Below are 16,136 nucleotides of genomic sequence, written 5' to 3'. Positions count from 1 at the left end.
AGGGGATGCTAGTTAGATCCTCCCGACCAGTAAACTCTGTGTGTGTGAGTACATGTGTACATATGGGTGTACATCTGTGTGTGCACACAGGTGTGTGTGCGAGAGCACTTGTGTATGCACTTGTGTGTGCATAGATTGTGCATATGTCATGTGCATGTCTCTGTGCACATGTGTTGTGTGCGTGTGTATGTGTACTTGTGTGAGGGTGTGCATCTGTGTGTATAGTGCATGTGGGCACAGTTACATGTGCCCTTGGGTATGCTGGCATGTGTGTATCTGTGTACAGGTGTGCATGAGGTATGGTGTAGTGAGTGTGCACAGACCCATGTGTGCATGTGTGTATCTGTGTACACATGTGCACGCATGTGTGATGTGTGTGCACAGACCCATGTGCACATGTGTATATCTGTGTACATGTGTGCACGTGTGTGTGGTGTAGTGTGCCCAGACCCACGTGTGTACACATGTGCATGTGGATGTGGTACAGGGAGTGTGAACAGACCTGTGTGCGTGCATGTGTGCATTTGTGTACACATGTGCGTGCGTGTGTGGTATAGTGCGTGTGCACAGACCCGTGTGTGTGTGTACATCTGTGTACACATGTGCATGCATGTGTGGGCACGTGTACAGTCACATGCAGGATGGCAGCTCGCATAGCCATACAGGGGTTGGGAGAGGAAGGGGGCCCCAGACATCCTCTTAGCGGCCCCCCATCCTGGATGAGTTACCAGGAGCCGAGGCCAGTTGTCTGGGGTTCACCAACTCTGCCCAGACTCAGGCTGAGTCCTTCTCAGGGACATGTCACCCCTTCTGTGTTGCCAGGATCAACCTCACGGTGCCCCAGGGCTGCCTGCTCGCTGTTGTCGGTCCCGTGGGGGCAGGAAAGTCCTCCCTGCTGTCTGCCCTCCTCGGGGAGCTGTCCAGGGTGGAGGGGTCCGTAAGCATCAAGGTGAGGCCGGGCCCCTGCCGTTCACTGGACTGTCGCCCGCTTCTGTTCCTCCCGGTTCACCGTCTCACAGCTAAGCTCCTCTCTGCCTTTCACCACTGCCAAGAACCTGGCTCCCACCGCTCCTCCAAAACTGCTCCCAACCCTGTCCCCATCAGCCTGTTTGTCTTTTAGGGTCCGGTGGCTTATGTGCCCCAGGAGGCCTGGGTCCAGAACATGTCTGTGGTGGACAACGTGTGCTTCGGGCAGGAGCTGGATGCACCGTGGCTGGAGACGGTCCTGGAGGCCTGTGCCCTGTGGCCAGATGTGGATGGCTTCCCTGCAGGGGTCCACACCCGAACCGGGGAGCAGGTGAGGGTCCTGGGGGCCTTCATGGGCCAGGGAGGCACGGTGGCTGAGGGCCATTGGTGCCCTGACCTGTGAGGGAAGGATACAGGGGAGACAGAGTGGGCAAGGAAGTAGGGGAGGAAAGGGGCCCAGCTCAGGGCCAGGCACATAGCAAGTGCTCAATAAATAGTCTTTAATGAGAATGGTTGAAAATGGAGACTGAAGAGAGGCCAGGAGACATGGCAGGGGTTGGTGGGGTAGGGGGTGGGGGCTCTCTAACAACTGGGAATGAGGTGACCCAGGCTCCTGCCCTGCCTCTCTGCATGACAACGGTCAGATTGCTTCCTCTTTCAGGACCTCACCAAAAGATCTGGGCTGAGATGTTTAATAAACAGGATGTGTGCATCTAGAACTACAGGTTGGGCTGGGATTGACAAACTATGATCCACAGGTCAAATCCAGCCCACCAGCTGGGTTTGTAAATAAAGTTTTATTGGAACCCAGCCACACACATTCATTTACCTGTGGTCCGTGGCTGCACTTGCATGATCGGGGCAGAGATGAGCAGCTGTGACAGAGACGAGGGTGGGGGTGGGGCAGCAAAGCTTTATTTATTTATTTTTGGCTGCGCTGGATCTGCGTTGCTGCACGTGGGCTTTCTCTAGCTGCAGAGAGCGGGGCCTGCCCTAGTGGCGGTGCACAGGCTTCTCACTGCAGTGGCTTCTCTTTGTTGCAGAGCGTGAACTCTGTGGTACACGGGGCTCCAGTAGCTGCAGCATGTGGGTTCAGTGGTTGTGGGACATGGGCTTAGTTTCTCCACAGCATATGGGGTCTTCCCAGACCAGGGATCAAACCATTGCAAGATGGCTTCTTAACCACTGGACCACCAAGGAAGCCCCTGCAAACCTTTAAATAGTTCCTATCTGGCCCTTTACAGAACACATTTGCTGACCCTTGGATTAAGGGATTGAGAGTGGAAAAATGGGAGATAAAGTTAAGTAAATGGGTAAGGTTTCCTGGAAGGAAGAGGAGAGTTTCCAGGAAAGGGTCTGGAGGAGCCAGAAAGAGCAGCTGAGAAGGAACATCTGGGGAGAAAGACAAGGCGTCCTGCAGCCAAGCGGAGGGAGTGGGGTGCCTGCTGCCGTCCACCTCTGTCCACCTATGTCACATCCTAAACCAAACATGATTTCCCATTCCCTGCTCCCCTGAAACCCACCCCATCCTGGGTAATGGAAGCTCCATCCTTAAAGAGCTCAGAGCCCAAACCTTGGTGTCCTCCTTGATTCTGTCTTTTTCTTACACCCATGTCTAATCCATCAGCAAATCCTGCTGGATCCCCCTTTGAGGTAGACCTAGAATGTTCCACGCCCCACCCTAACATCAGCTCTCCCCACATAATAGCCAGGCAGTAAATATGAGTGGAATGATGAATGAATGAAAATAAGGACTGAAAAGTTCCCACTGGATTAGGCAACAGGGGAGTGACCGGTGTCCATGAGGAAGGCTTTATCAGTGGAGAAATGGGAATAGAATCCGGACTCAAGGGGAGGGAGAGGCAGATGCAGGAAGCTTGGCTGGAAAGGGTAGAGGCCAGGCAGGTGGAGGCTGGGGGCATGTTGTCTTGAGAGCAAGTGCTTCAGGTTGGAGGTGGCCATGGAGGACAGGCACTGTGAGCCATAGCTCACTCTGGTGAGCAGGCGTGTCCCCATCACACTGGCATTGCAGGTGTAGACCCAGGTTCCTGTCCATCTCTTGTCACCACAGGGCATGAATCTCTCTGGGGGCCAGAAGCAGCGGCTGAGCCTGGCCCGGGCCATCTACAGGAAGGCTGCTGTGTACCTCCTGGATGACCCCTTGGCAGCTCTGGATGCCCAAGTTGGCCAGCATGTTTTCAACCGGGTCATTGGGCCTGATGGGCTGCTCCAGGGCACGGTAAGTTTGGAAAAATGTCTCAGAGGCCATAGTACAAAGGTAGATAAAGTTCTATCCTACATCTGTCCACCACCACCCTCCTGTAATTCAGTTTTCCTCTTTGTAATGGTCAGCTTTTGCTGTGACCATGCTGCATAACAAACAGCCCCCAAATCTCAGTGGCTTACATCTTCAGTCATTTCTTGCCTACGGGCCTGTGGTTAAACTACCACAGCTCTGCATCAGGTCACTGGCCAGGTTCAGGTGAACTGTGTCTTCTGGTTTCAAGACAGGTTGAAGGACCTCCTTTACTTCTCTGTTGGGACATGCCATTTCCAGAAACAGGGCAGGAGCACAAGAAGGGGAGGTCTTCCCACTCTGAGCCCCAGGACACTCCCCCAGCCAGCCCCCTCCCCCAGCTCTGGACCAGTGGTCACATGCGTGAGTGTAACTTCCATCCCTTCCTGCCAGACTCGGATTCTCGTCACCCACGCACTCCACGTCCTGCCCCAGGCTGATTGGATCGTGGTGCTAGAAGATGGGGCCATTGCAGAGATGGGTTCCTTCCAGGAGCTGCTGCACAGGAAGGGGGCCCTGGTGGGCCTTCTGGATGGAGCCAGCCAGCCAGGAGATGGAGGAGAAGGAGGTACTGGCTGGGCTTTGCTGGTTCTCTGTGCCTGGCTTCTGCCACCCTTGGAGAGGAGGCTAAACAGCTCCCACTGGCCATAGTGGAGCCTTCAGACCACACCCTCCCTACAGGCCCAGGCCAGAGGCAGACAGCTCTCCCATGAGGCCACCCGTCCCCCAGTTGGTGCCAGTGGAACTTTCTATGAGCCAGGGACTGTGCTAAGTGCTTCTATAAACATGCATTGTCTTATTTGGTCTTCACAACCCCTCTATGAGGCACTGTGCAGTTTTTTTTTCTCCTTATTTTTCATTTTTTTTTAATGCAAATGCAGCATACGAGTCCAGCTTTCATGTGTCTATGTCTTTACATGAGCCAGGCTCACATCTCTTCATCACGGTGGTGGTTCACAGACTTTTGGATGCAAAAGTTTACTTGAAACACTCATTTAAAATGCCATGCCAAGCTCTCCCCATAAAGATTCTGGGATTCAAAGGCTTTTGATGGTTGTGGTCAATATACCACATTTTGAGTAACAAGACCCAAATATGATATCCCTAGACTAGCTTCTCAGCCTTTTGGCCAAGGTCAAGTGCATGCATGCATAGTTGTTCAGTCGTGTCCACTCTTTGTGACCCTTTGGACTTGAGCCCACCAGGCTCCTCAGTCCATGGGATTTTCCAGGCAGGACGACTGGAGTGGGTTGCCATTTCCTTCTCCAGGAGATCTTCCTGACCCAGGGATCCAACCCACGTCCTCTGTGTCTCTGGCATTGAAGGCAGATCCTTTACCTGCTGAGCTCTCAGGGAAGGTCAACTTTAGTACGAGGGCTTCCCTGGTGACTCAGTGGTGAAGAATCTGCTTACCGATACAGGAGATGCAGGTTGGGTCCCTGAATCAGGAAGATCCCCTAGGGTAGGAAATGGCAACCCACTCCAGTGGTCTTGCCTGGAAAATTCAATGGACAGAAGAGCCTGGTGGGCTGCAGTCCATGGGATCGCAAAGAGTTGGACATGACCTAGTGACTGAAAACAGACTAGAATACCTAGATGTACTTTGATATACTAAGTAAGGCAGTAAGAATGTAGCTCTTGATTGGCAAATGTAACTTAGTGGTAAGTAAATTATAGCATTTTATATCGAAACAAGTAGGTATAGATAAGTAGGTATTCATACAGATCTTCAAGACAGCCATGCAAGAAAGTTTTGTGGTTTTTGTGGGTGCTATGTACCACAGATGTATCATTTGATTTTGTTATTAGATGGGGGGTATGCACTTGCTCAATGAATTGCCAGCAGTTTGAAAGTTTGACGTTTGTGTTGGGGCAGGAGATTCTTCCTGAGTTTATTAATTTATGCCATGATTAATCCTACTGAGTTATGTAGCATTATCAGAAGCATTGTTGGATGGGACTTCCCTGGCTGTCCAGTGGTTAAGACTTTGGGTTCCCTGTGCTGGGGCCACGCTGCATGGTATGTCCTGGCCGAGAGCTTCCTCAGGACCGGGTGCCAGGGCAGCAGATTCAGGGCACAACTGTGGACTCTAGGCGCCCACTGCCGCCAGCCCTCAGACAGGACCCACCAACCCAGACCCCAAGAGCATCCAGCGCCCCCACGGCCTCGTGGTGGCCAAGGAGGAAGGGGACGGGGCCGCGGGGGCTCGGCAGCGGGGTCCAGGTCGGAGCAGGAAGGGGCCCACAACGTGCTCACGAGGGTGCTCTGTGAGTCCATCCTGTTGTGCAATTATCGCAGCCACTTTTCAGAGGAGCAACCCAGCCAGAAGAGAGTTAAATAATTTGCCCAGGGTCTCAAGATTAGAACTTGGGTGTGTTTGGCTCTCGAGTCTGTGTTTGTAACTGCTACAGAGACTGAGCAAGGAGGTCACTTGGTGCCTTGAGGCCAGAGGCCCCGGGTGTGCCAGCTAGGGGTTCTAGCTACCCAGAGAACACAGTCCTTACTGGAAAAATTGACAGTGTTCTGGTAGGAAAGTCAGCGATCCACGTTCAGCCACAGTGATGATAAAGAACTGCCAAGGTCACCTCCATTAACTCATTTAATCACCACTTAGCACCTTTGAGCTCAGTACTGTACTTACCTTCATTAAAAAAAAATTTATTTTGACCAGAGGATAATTACAGTATTGTGATGGCCTTGGCCATACAGCCACATGAATCAGCCACGGGCATACTTATGTCCCCTCCCTCCCTCCTGCACCCCCCTCCCACATCCCTTCCCACTCCAGCCCTCCAGGTTGTCACAGAGCATCAGCCTGAAACACATGTATTACCATATGTAAAATAGATAGCCCGTGGGAGTTTGATGTATGACACGGGGAACCTCCATTTTTTAGATGAGAACTGAAGCCCGGAAGTTCAAGAACTGGTCCAAGTTGACCTGATTCGTAAGTGGCAGAGTCAGGCTTTGAACCTCCATCTGTATGCTGTTTGCTGCCCCTGAAAGACAGAGCTGGGGCTCACAGCCAGTTTTCCCCCATCCCAGGCTCCGCCTCCTCTGCTAAGCAGTGGCTCACTCTGGTAAAGTCCCTAAACATTGATTCACTGTGTCACCCACCTGAGGCTTGAAGATAGGACCCTCCCAGCCTGGGGGATGGTGGGTAGGAGGGTCTTTCCTTGGGGAGACGACATCTGAGTTTGGGTGAGAGCTACGTGGAAAAGAACATTCCCGAAACAGTGGACTGCTTGTGCAAGGGCACTGGGGGGACTCAAGCGGTTGGACTTGGTGCAGTGATTATTGCTGTTTCCCAGCCCCAAGTTCATAGCAGATGCTTGGTTATTTTTGCCAAGTGAATAAGTGAGTGAATGAATGAGGTTCCGGGAAGAACCCAGGGAGGACGGGATGAGAGAGAAGGAGCCAGGTGAGAGGATGCAGACGCTCAATGGGTGGAGGCGTCAGAGCCAGCATCCACACCCCAAGGTGCCGACCTCCATCGAGTGACGCGGCTCTCTTGACCTTGCAGACACAGAACCCCGGGCCGGTGCCAAGGACCCCAGAGGCTCTGCTGCAGGTGGGAGGCCTGAGGGCGGATCAGAGAGGTGAGTTCACTGTGGTGCTGAGCACAGGGAGGGCCCAAAAGCCGAGGCCGAAGCAGAGGCACTGTGTTATACCGCCTGCATTTCAGGAGGGTGGGGCGGCCCCAACCATTCTGGGTTGAACACCTGCTAAAGACCCACCACGGGGCCCAGTGCAGGACGACTCACCAGAGACTGCTGGCCGGTCAGTTAGCCAAAATGACTGAGTCCCCACATGTCCCTTTCACAGAATGACCAATCTGCCCTCAGGTGTGATGAAGGCCATGGAGTTTGTCAGAGTTGTCTCGTGGCTGCAGCGGGGCAGGGCCGATGCAAAGAAGGAGTCGGGCCATGCTTGTTAATGTCCATGCCAGGCCCTATGGCTCATGCTTTGAGGGGCATTGGCGTCACTTAGTGCTGGCGGGGTCACCAGGGGGAGGCTTGGTGTCCCCCTTTCTCCAGCTCCCTCTAGCCACTCACTGATGGACTCACTGAGGTGCCATCTGCAGCAGGGGGATGGGCCACCTTTGCGCTCCATTTTTATGGAAAGTGACCCTGTAAAACAGAACAATAAGACCGCTGGGCACTGAAGAGTGAGAACTTAAGTGCCAATCATTGGGGGACTACAAGGGGCAGTGGAGGGGCCTCAGTCCCTGAGGCTGGGCCCAGTTCCTCCCATCACAGCCAGTCACCCAGGGCACTCCTGGGCCATTCACTGGGCAGGCCCATGATGTATAGTATCCTAAGTAAGAGCAGATAGATAGACGTGTAGATAGATGATGGGTAGATAGATAATAGATAGAGAGGTAAGTAGGTAGGTAGGTAGACAAATAGCAAGACAGAGAAAAACAGATACATAGATGCAGGTAGATGAATATTGTATTGGAAAAACTTGCTAATCATCAACCCCCTTTCTCTCCATCATTGTTGTCTTTTCATTGCTAAGTTGTGCCCAACTCTTTTGCGACCCCATGGACTATAGCCCGCCAGGATCCTCTATCCATGGGATTATCCAGGCAAGAATACGGAAATGGGTTGCCATTTCCTTCTCCAGGAGATCTTCCCAACCCGGGGTTCAAACCTGTGTCTCGTGCATTGGCAGGCAGGTTCTTTACCACTGTACCACTAGGGAAGCTCTCACACAACTACATCATTCACTTCTGACACCAAATGGGTGCTCCCCTACTCCCCGCAAACCTTCCCAGCAAGCGATTCTCCAACACCAACAGGATGTCCTACAATTGAACTCAGTTCTGACACTGACCACCTGGAGAGAATGTCAGCTCCCACAAGTGAAGGGCTCAGTCCCTCAAGCCTGCTCCCCCCACTTCAGATGCCAGTCACAAGTAGTAGGTCCCCAGGGTTCACACAACTTCTGTCCTACTTGGGGACGACTCGGGGGCTTGCGTCATGCCCTCCTTGAGTTTGATTAATTTGCCCGAATAGCCCACAGCACTCAGTTTATTGAAGGATGTGATCAAGGAGACGGAACAGCCAGATAAAGAGACACACAGGGCGAGGTCTGGGGTTGGGGGGGGTCCTGCATGCAGGAGCTTCTGTCTGCGTGGAGCCCCATGTGTCAACCTCTGGGTGTGTGTGCAAACCTGGAAGCACCCCAAATCCCATATTACTGGGGCTTTATGAAGGCTTCCCCATGTGGGCATGATTCATCATTAACTCCACTTCCCACCCCTCTTCCCTCGCTGGAGAATTGGGGTGGGGCTGAAAATCCCAAGCTTCTGATCATGGCTTAGTTTTTCTGGTGACCAGCCCCCATCCAGGAACCCACCCAGAGTCATCCCAGTAGAACAGAGATGCTCTCAAGGCTCTTCTCACTTAGGAATTTACAAGGGTTTTAGGAGCTCTGTGCCAGGGATGGGGTCAAAGACCAAATATATATTTCTTAACATAAATCACAATATCACAAAGATAAATTGATAGATGAATAAATAGATTGATGGGTAGGTGATTGGTTGATAGATGATTGATAGTCAGACAGACATAGATTATCCCCATTTTACATCTGAGGAAACTGAGGCACGGAGAGATTAGTCAGCTTCCCATGGTTTCACAGTAAATGGCAATTCATACTTAAGGTCATCTGCCTACTCAGCCACAGTTAATAGGAACAATCCGAAAGCGTTCGGCAGACTTCCTGAAAACCTGGACTGACAAATCTGAGAGTAAACAGCAGGTGCAAAATGATTGCAGCAATGCTCAGGCCAAAATGAAAGCCGAGAAGCTCCTTCAGTGAGATGGCATTGGAAGAACAGGCTTGGTCGACTCTGGGGTAATAGGTGGCATCTAGCTGGCACTGCAGATGGAGAATGGGAGCGTGGCACCTAATTGGTGCTCACAGTGTTAGTTGAATGAATGAATGAGTGAGTGAGTGGCTCAGTGGCTACCATACACCCCATGAGGAGAGACACTGATTCGTCCTCATTTGCTCTAAATGACAGGTTCGTGAAGTTAGTGCCTGAGAAGGACAGCGCTGCCTTAGAGGCCCAGACAGGGCTTCCGCTGGATGATCCTGAGGGGCCAGGACAGCCGAAAGGAAAGGACGGCGCTCAGTATGGCAGGGTAACCATCTGTGCTCCCCTCACCCCACATCCACGGCTGCTGCTGCCGCCCAGGGCTCGAGACCTCCCAGCTCACACAGCACTGGGTGCGGGAAGAGGCTGGGGGGCACGACTCACCTTTATTGAACACCTGCTATGTGCCACGTAAGATTCCAGACACCTCATACTCCTTAATGTTCACAGCCACCATAGACTCAGATGATGATGATGGCTTCATTTTAGGGAGGAAGAAACTGAGTCCGTAAGGAGCTTAGAGATTTGTCTGTGTTCTCACAGCTAGCAAGTGACCACTCGGGACTCAAACTTAGGACAGTCTGAATCTGAAGTTTACAGTATTTCTTCTTTCCTATGCTGCTTTGTCCACCCACCCACTCCCTACCTATTCATTCATTCATCCATCCATTTTCCTTTCCACCCACTCACCCACCCATCTACTCAGGCTTCTATCCATCTCACCCAGCCATCCAACTCTTCACTCACCCAGTCATCCACCCATCCTGCCATCCGTCTATCCACCCAGCGTCTTACAGACCCACTCTTTTACTCTTCCACCCACCCATCTACCTGTTCACTCACGCATTCGTCCACTCAACCATCCACCTACTCATCCATCCAGCAAACATTTTCAGAACTCCCACTGTGTGCCAGATGATGTTTCTGCCTTGGTGGAGATTGCAGGCCAGTGGTGGTGGGGTTAGGAAACAATTAGGCTAATAAGAAAGGTGATATCAGATAATGATAGATGCTGTAAAGAAAATAAAGAAAAGTGATGAGATAGGGACGAACCAAGAGTCGGGGGCCTGCTTGGATAGGATGCTCTGAGGAGTGACATTTGACATCCCTGAAGGAGGTGAAGGAACCAGCCATGGAAAGAGCAGCGAAGAGCATTGCAGGCAGGGGGAACAGCAAGGATCAAGGCCTTGAAGTGAGAAGAAGCCAGAGAGAAGGATCCCATGAGACCGGCAGATAGTGCATAGCGGGCGGGTGAGGTCAGAGGGTGTACTGAGGTTCGGAATTTCTTCTGCGAGCAAGAGAAAGTCAAGGGCAGGTCAGCAACAGCAGAGCGGGGTCAGATGGATGTTTGAACAAGTTCATTCTGGGTGCAGCTGCATGCAGAATTTCATATTTGTAGGAACTAGACCTTAAATAAATGACCCACTCTGCGTCTCAGTTCCTCATCTCTCAAGTGGGAAGTATGAGGATGGAGACACATGCCTGTCCATAGTAGGTGTTCAAATAACCACTCCCAACCCAGGAAGTACCACCACCTGTCCCCGTTAAGGCTCCCACTGGCCACCTGGGAGCCATAGAGGAAGGGGGTCCTGAGACCAGGCGGGCCTGGGGGGAGGTGGTGCTCCAGGCGGGAGGTACTGCATGGTGGCTCTGTCTGCCTGCTGGCATGCTTTGGGAGCCCCACCTGACCCTTCCTGTCTCCCCCTGGGGCCTCGCTCTGCCCCATCTCTCCTATGTGTGCTATAGGTGAAGGCTACCATGTACCTGACCTACCTACGAGCGGTGGGCACACCACTCTGCCTCTACGCGCTTTTCCTCTTCCTCTGCCAGCAAGTGGCCTCCTTCTGCCGTGGCTACTGGCTGAGCCTGTGGGCAGACGACCCCACCGTGGACGGGCAGCAGACTCACGCGGCCCTGCGGGGCTGGGTCTTCGGGCTCCTGGGCTGTCTCCAAGGTACTCCGCTCCATCCTCCAGCTGCAGCCAAGAGTGCCTCGGGGCTGCCTCACCTACACACCCGGGCTCATCCTCTCTTCCTGAACATCTGTGCAATGGTCCTGGCTGCAAACACAGACCTGCATCCTTAAGCTGTGGCTGGGGAAGTCCCTACTTTTACAGACCCCTTAGAGTCTCTCCCAGCCTCATTGGCAAAGGCAGAATGTTGGGCCCCAGGTTTGGGGGCACCTGAGCGCTTGGGTGGGCAGCAGGTCAGCTGGACTCTCCCTCCCCCAAGCAGAGGACCACTCCAAAGTCTGGCTGCTGCTGGCTTCCAGCACCCCCACATGGCTGCCGCTGCCCTCCTCCCAACCCCCAGAGGAGGTGGGTCCTGGACCATTTCCCCACCATCAATGCCCCCTAACTTCTCTCTCTCTCTTTTTTTAAGATAGCTTTATGTTTTGGGTTCACAGCAAAATTGAGCAGAAGGTATAGAAATACACCCCCGCGTCCACATGTATATGGCCTAGGTCACTATCAACATCCCCCCAGTGCTGCGTGTGTCACGAGCAATGAGCCTATATCCTAGCACCTGAAGGCCACAGCTGTTTTTTTTAAACAGTCTTCTTCTTTTTTGGGGGGGGGGGGTGGGGAGGCTGTGCTTTGCTTCAGTTGAGGCACATGGGATCTTTGATCTTCGTTTCAGCATGCAGGATCTTTAGTTGCGGCATGTGGGATCTAGTTCCCAGACCAGGGATCCACCCTGGGCCACCTGCATTGGGAGTGCAGAGTCTTAGCCGTTGGACCAGGAGGAAAGTCCCCTGGAGTCCCCAGTTTTCATCAGGGTTCACTCTGAGAGTTCTACATCCCATTAGTTCATTAGTTCAGTCGCTCAGTCGTGTCCGACTCTGCGACCCCATGAACTGCAGCACGCCAGGCTTCCCTGTCCATCACCAACTCCCGTAGTTCACTCAGACTCACGTCATTCGAGTCGGTGATGCCATCCAGCCATCTCATCCTCTGTCGTCCCCTTCTCTTTCTGCCCCCAATCCCTCCCAGCATCAGAGTCTTTTCCAATGAGTCAATTCTTCGCATGAGGTGGCCAAAGTACTGGAGTTTCAGCTTTAGCATCATTCCTTCCAAAGAAATCCCGGGGCTGATCTCCTTCAGAATGGACTCGTTGGATCTCCAACACCACAGTTCAAAAGCATCAATTCTTTGGCGCTCAGCCTTCTTCACAGTCCAACTCTCACATCCGTACATGACCACTGGAAAAACCATAGCCTTGACTAGACTTTTGTTGGCAAAGTGATGTCTCTGCTTTTCAGTATGCTATCTAGGTTGGTCATAACTTTCCTTCCAAGGAGTAAACGTCTTTTAATCTCATGGCTGCAGTCACCATCTGCAGTGATTTTGGAGCCCCCAAAAATAAAGTCTGCCACTGTTTCCACTGTTTCCCCATCTATTTCCCATGAAGTGATGGGACTGGATGCCATGATCTTCGTTTTCTGAATGTTGAGTTTTAAGCCAACTTTTTCACTCTCCACTTTCACTTTCATCAAGAGGCTTTTGAGTTCCTCTTCACTTTCTGCCATAAGGGTGGCGTCATCTGCATATCTAAGGTTATTGATATTTCTCCTGGCAATCTTGATTCCAGCTTGTGCTTCTTCCAGCCCAGCGTTTCTCATGATGTATTCGGCATAGAAGTTAAAGAAGCAGGGTGACAATACACAGCCTGGACATCCTCCTTTTCCTATTCGGAACCAGGCTGTTGTTCCACGTCCAGCTCTAACTGCTGCTTCCTGACCTGCACACAGTGCATCCCATAGGCTTGGACAAATGTATAATGGCATATATCCACCATTAGAGTGTTATATGGAATAGTTTCACTGCCTGCAATTATCTGTGCTCTACACGTTCACCTCTGTTTCATTGATCTGATTGTCTGTGCTTTCACCAATACCACACAGTCTTTTTTATTTTTTCTGAGTTCTACACCATATTTTTCTTCCACATTTATTGATGTAGTTGACACGCAGCTCTGTGATTTGACTTACATCATGAACTGATTACCATAAAGTTTGGTGAACATCTGTCATCTCTGTATAAGATACAAAATGTTAAACAAATACTTAACAATTTTTCCTTGTGATGAGAACTCTTAGGAGTTACTCTCTTAGCTTTCATATACAACATACATCAGTGTTAATAAGGGCTTCCAGGTGGCTCAGATGGTAAAGAATATGCCTGCAATGCAGGAGACCGAGGTTCGATCCCTGGGTCGGGAAGATCCCCTGGAGAAGGGAAGGGCAACCCGCTCCAGTATGCTTGCCTGGAGAATTCCATGGACAGAGGAGTCTGGCGGGCTGCGGTCCATGGGGTTGCAAAGAGTTGGACATGACTAACTAACACTTTCACTTTCAGTGCTAATTATGTTTATCATGTTGTACATTACTCTTCAAAGTTTTCAACTTTCCCTTACGGTACTTGTTGACTATTGGTCTCATGCCAGTTTCCTGCTACATAACATAGTAATTTGATATTTGTCTGCATTTCAAAATGATGCCCATGGGAAGTCTTAGTTATGCTCTGTCACCATAAAAAGATATTAGATAATTATTGACAATATTACACTATATATTTCATACCTCTTGACCCATTTATATTGTAAAGGGAAATCTGTCCCTTTTAACCTCTCTGATCTATTTCTCTCCTCCTTCCACTCCCCTCTCCTATAGCAACCTCCTGTTTTTCTCTCCGTGTGACTCTGTTTAGTTATGTTTGTTTATTTGTTTTGTTCTTTCGATTCCACATGTAAGTCAAATTACACAGGATTTGTCTTTCTCTGTCATTTCAATTAGCATAATACCTTCTAGGTCCATCCATGTTGTCCCAAATGGCAAGAGTTTTCTTTTTGGCTGAGTCATATTCTATTGGATATATACTACATCTTGTATATCCATTCATCCATCAGTGGGCAGTTCTGTTTCTTCCCTATCTTGGCTTTTGTAAATAATACTGCAATGAGCATAGCGGTGCCTATATCTTTTCAAATTAATGTTTTCATTTTGGGGGAATAAATATCTAGACGTGGACCTGCTGGATTGTATGGAAGGTCTACTTTTAATAGTTTGAGGAGTCCCATACAGGTTTCCATGGTGGCCACACCAGTTTACACTCCTCTCTACAGCACACAAGGCTCCTCTTTTCTCCACATCCTCACCAACACTTGTTTTGTTGTCTTTTTGAGAATAGCCATTCTGACAGGTGTGAGATGATATCTCATTGTGGTTTGATTTACATTTCCCTGATGACTAGTGATGGTGAGCATCTTTTCAAGCACCTGCTGACCATCTGTATGTCGTATTTGAAAAAATGTCCATTCAGATTCTCTGTGCATTTTTCAATTGGGTTGTTTGGTTTTCTGACATTGAGTTGGATGAGTTCTTAGTATATTTGGGATATGAACCCCGTATCAGAAATATCATTTGCAAATAACTTCTCCCATTCAGTAGGCTAATTTTTCATTTTGTTGATAATTTACTTCACTGTGCAAAAGATTTTTAATTTAATGTAGTCATATGTTATTGAAAGAGGTTTTTGTTGTTTAGGGTTTTTTTTTTTCATGAACAAGTGCTGGATTTTATAATCTTTTTCTGCATCTATTGATATGATCATGTAATTTTTCTTCTTTAGTCTGTTCTGTAGTAGATTACATTAATTGATTTTTCAAATGTTGAATCAGCTCTGCATATCTGGGATAAATTCCACTTGGTCATGATGTATAATTCATTTCATACATTGTCGGATTTCATTTGTTATTTTGTTGAGGATTTTTACATGTCCGTTCTTTTGAGATATTGATCTATGCAGTAATGTTTGTCTGATTCTGGCTTTAGGAAATGCTGACCTCATAGAATAAGTTAGGAAATATTCCCACTGCTTCAATCCTCTGAAAGAAATTATAGAGAATCTGAAAAAGATTGTAGAGATTAATATAATTTCTCCTTAAATATTTGTTAGAACTCAACGAGGAAATCACCTGAGCCTGGCACTTTCTGTTTTGGAAAGCTATTATCAATTCAGTTTCTCTAATAGCTTCTGAATAGGCCTACTTAGATTATTTCTTCTTGCATAAGTCTAGGTAGATTGTATCTATCAAGGAATTGGTCCATTTCTCCTAAGTTGTCAAATTTATAGGCATAGAGTTATTCATAGTATTCATTTATTATACTTTTAATATCCATGGGATCTGTAATGACATCCTTTTATTTAAAAGTTCAGATATTAGTAATTTGTCTCCTCTCTCTTTTTTCTTAGTCTGGCTATAAGCTTATCTTTTTTATCTTTAAAAAATTTTTTTTTATCTTTTCAAAGACCTTGGCTTTGTTTTCATTGATTTTCTTAATGATTTCCTGTTTTCCATTTCATTGATTTCTACTGTGCTTTTTATTGTTCACTTTCTTCTGCTCCTTTTGGCTTCAGTTTTCTCTTCTTTTTCTAGTTTCCTAAGGTGAAAGCTCAGATGGTGAATTTTAGAGCTTCCTTTTTTTCTAATATATACTTATTCAGTACTATCAGGCTCTCACTAAGTCGCTTCAGTCTGACTCTTTGCCACCCTATGGGCTGGAGCCCCCCAGGTTCCTCTGTCCATGGGATTCTCCAAGCCAGAATACTGGAGTGGTAGCCATGCCCTCCTCCAAGGGATCTTCTCATCCAGGGGTCAAAGCTGCATCTCTTATGTGTCTGCATTGGCAGGCGGGTTCTTTAGCCCTCACACCACCTGGGAAGCCCCGTTCAGTGCTATCCATTTATTTTAAGTACTGTTTTCACTACATCCTCCAAATTTGATAAGTCGTGTTCTTATTTGCATTTAGTTTAAAATATTTTAAGACTTCTCATGAGGTTTCTTCTTTGACCCGTGTGTTACTTAGAAATGTGTTGTTTAATCTTCAAGTATTTGGGGATTTTCCAAGTATTTGTTGTTTTTGTGTAATTCCACTGCAGTCTGAGAACAGACATTGTAAAGTTTCTCCTCTTTTGAATTTGTTAA

At 49.1% G+C, this 16,136-nt stretch overlaps 1 protein-coding gene across 1 annotated transcript in view; it reads left to right on the top strand.

Moving 5' to 3' along the window:
* ABCC6 (ATP binding cassette subfamily C member 6) overlaps positions 1 to 16,136 on the top strand; it is a 65,712-nt gene that overhangs the window by 34,600 nt on the left and 14,976 nt on the right. The window contains exons 16-22 of the mRNA XM_055561650.1: positions 823 to 949; positions 1,121 to 1,297; positions 3,038 to 3,205; positions 3,656 to 3,830; positions 6,787 to 6,862; positions 9,298 to 9,418; positions 10,897 to 11,104. Coding sequence (XP_055417625.1) covers positions 823 to 949; positions 1,121 to 1,297; positions 3,038 to 3,205; positions 3,656 to 3,830; positions 6,787 to 6,862; positions 9,298 to 9,418; positions 10,897 to 11,104 — 1,052 coding nt within the window. The remainder of the gene's footprint in view (positions 1 to 822; positions 950 to 1,120; positions 1,298 to 3,037; positions 3,206 to 3,655; positions 3,831 to 6,786; positions 6,863 to 9,297; positions 9,419 to 10,896; positions 11,105 to 16,136) is intronic.

This window comes from Bubalus kerabau, chromosome 23, assembly GCF_029407905.1.
Source record: "Bubalus kerabau isolate K-KA32 ecotype Philippines breed swamp buffalo chromosome 23, PCC_UOA_SB_1v2, whole genome shotgun sequence".
Taxonomy (NCBI): domain Eukaryota; kingdom Metazoa; phylum Chordata; class Mammalia; order Artiodactyla; family Bovidae; genus Bubalus; species Bubalus kerabau.
Note: the sequence above shows the minus strand (reverse complement) of the source record. Positions and strands in the feature narration are given on the sequence as shown.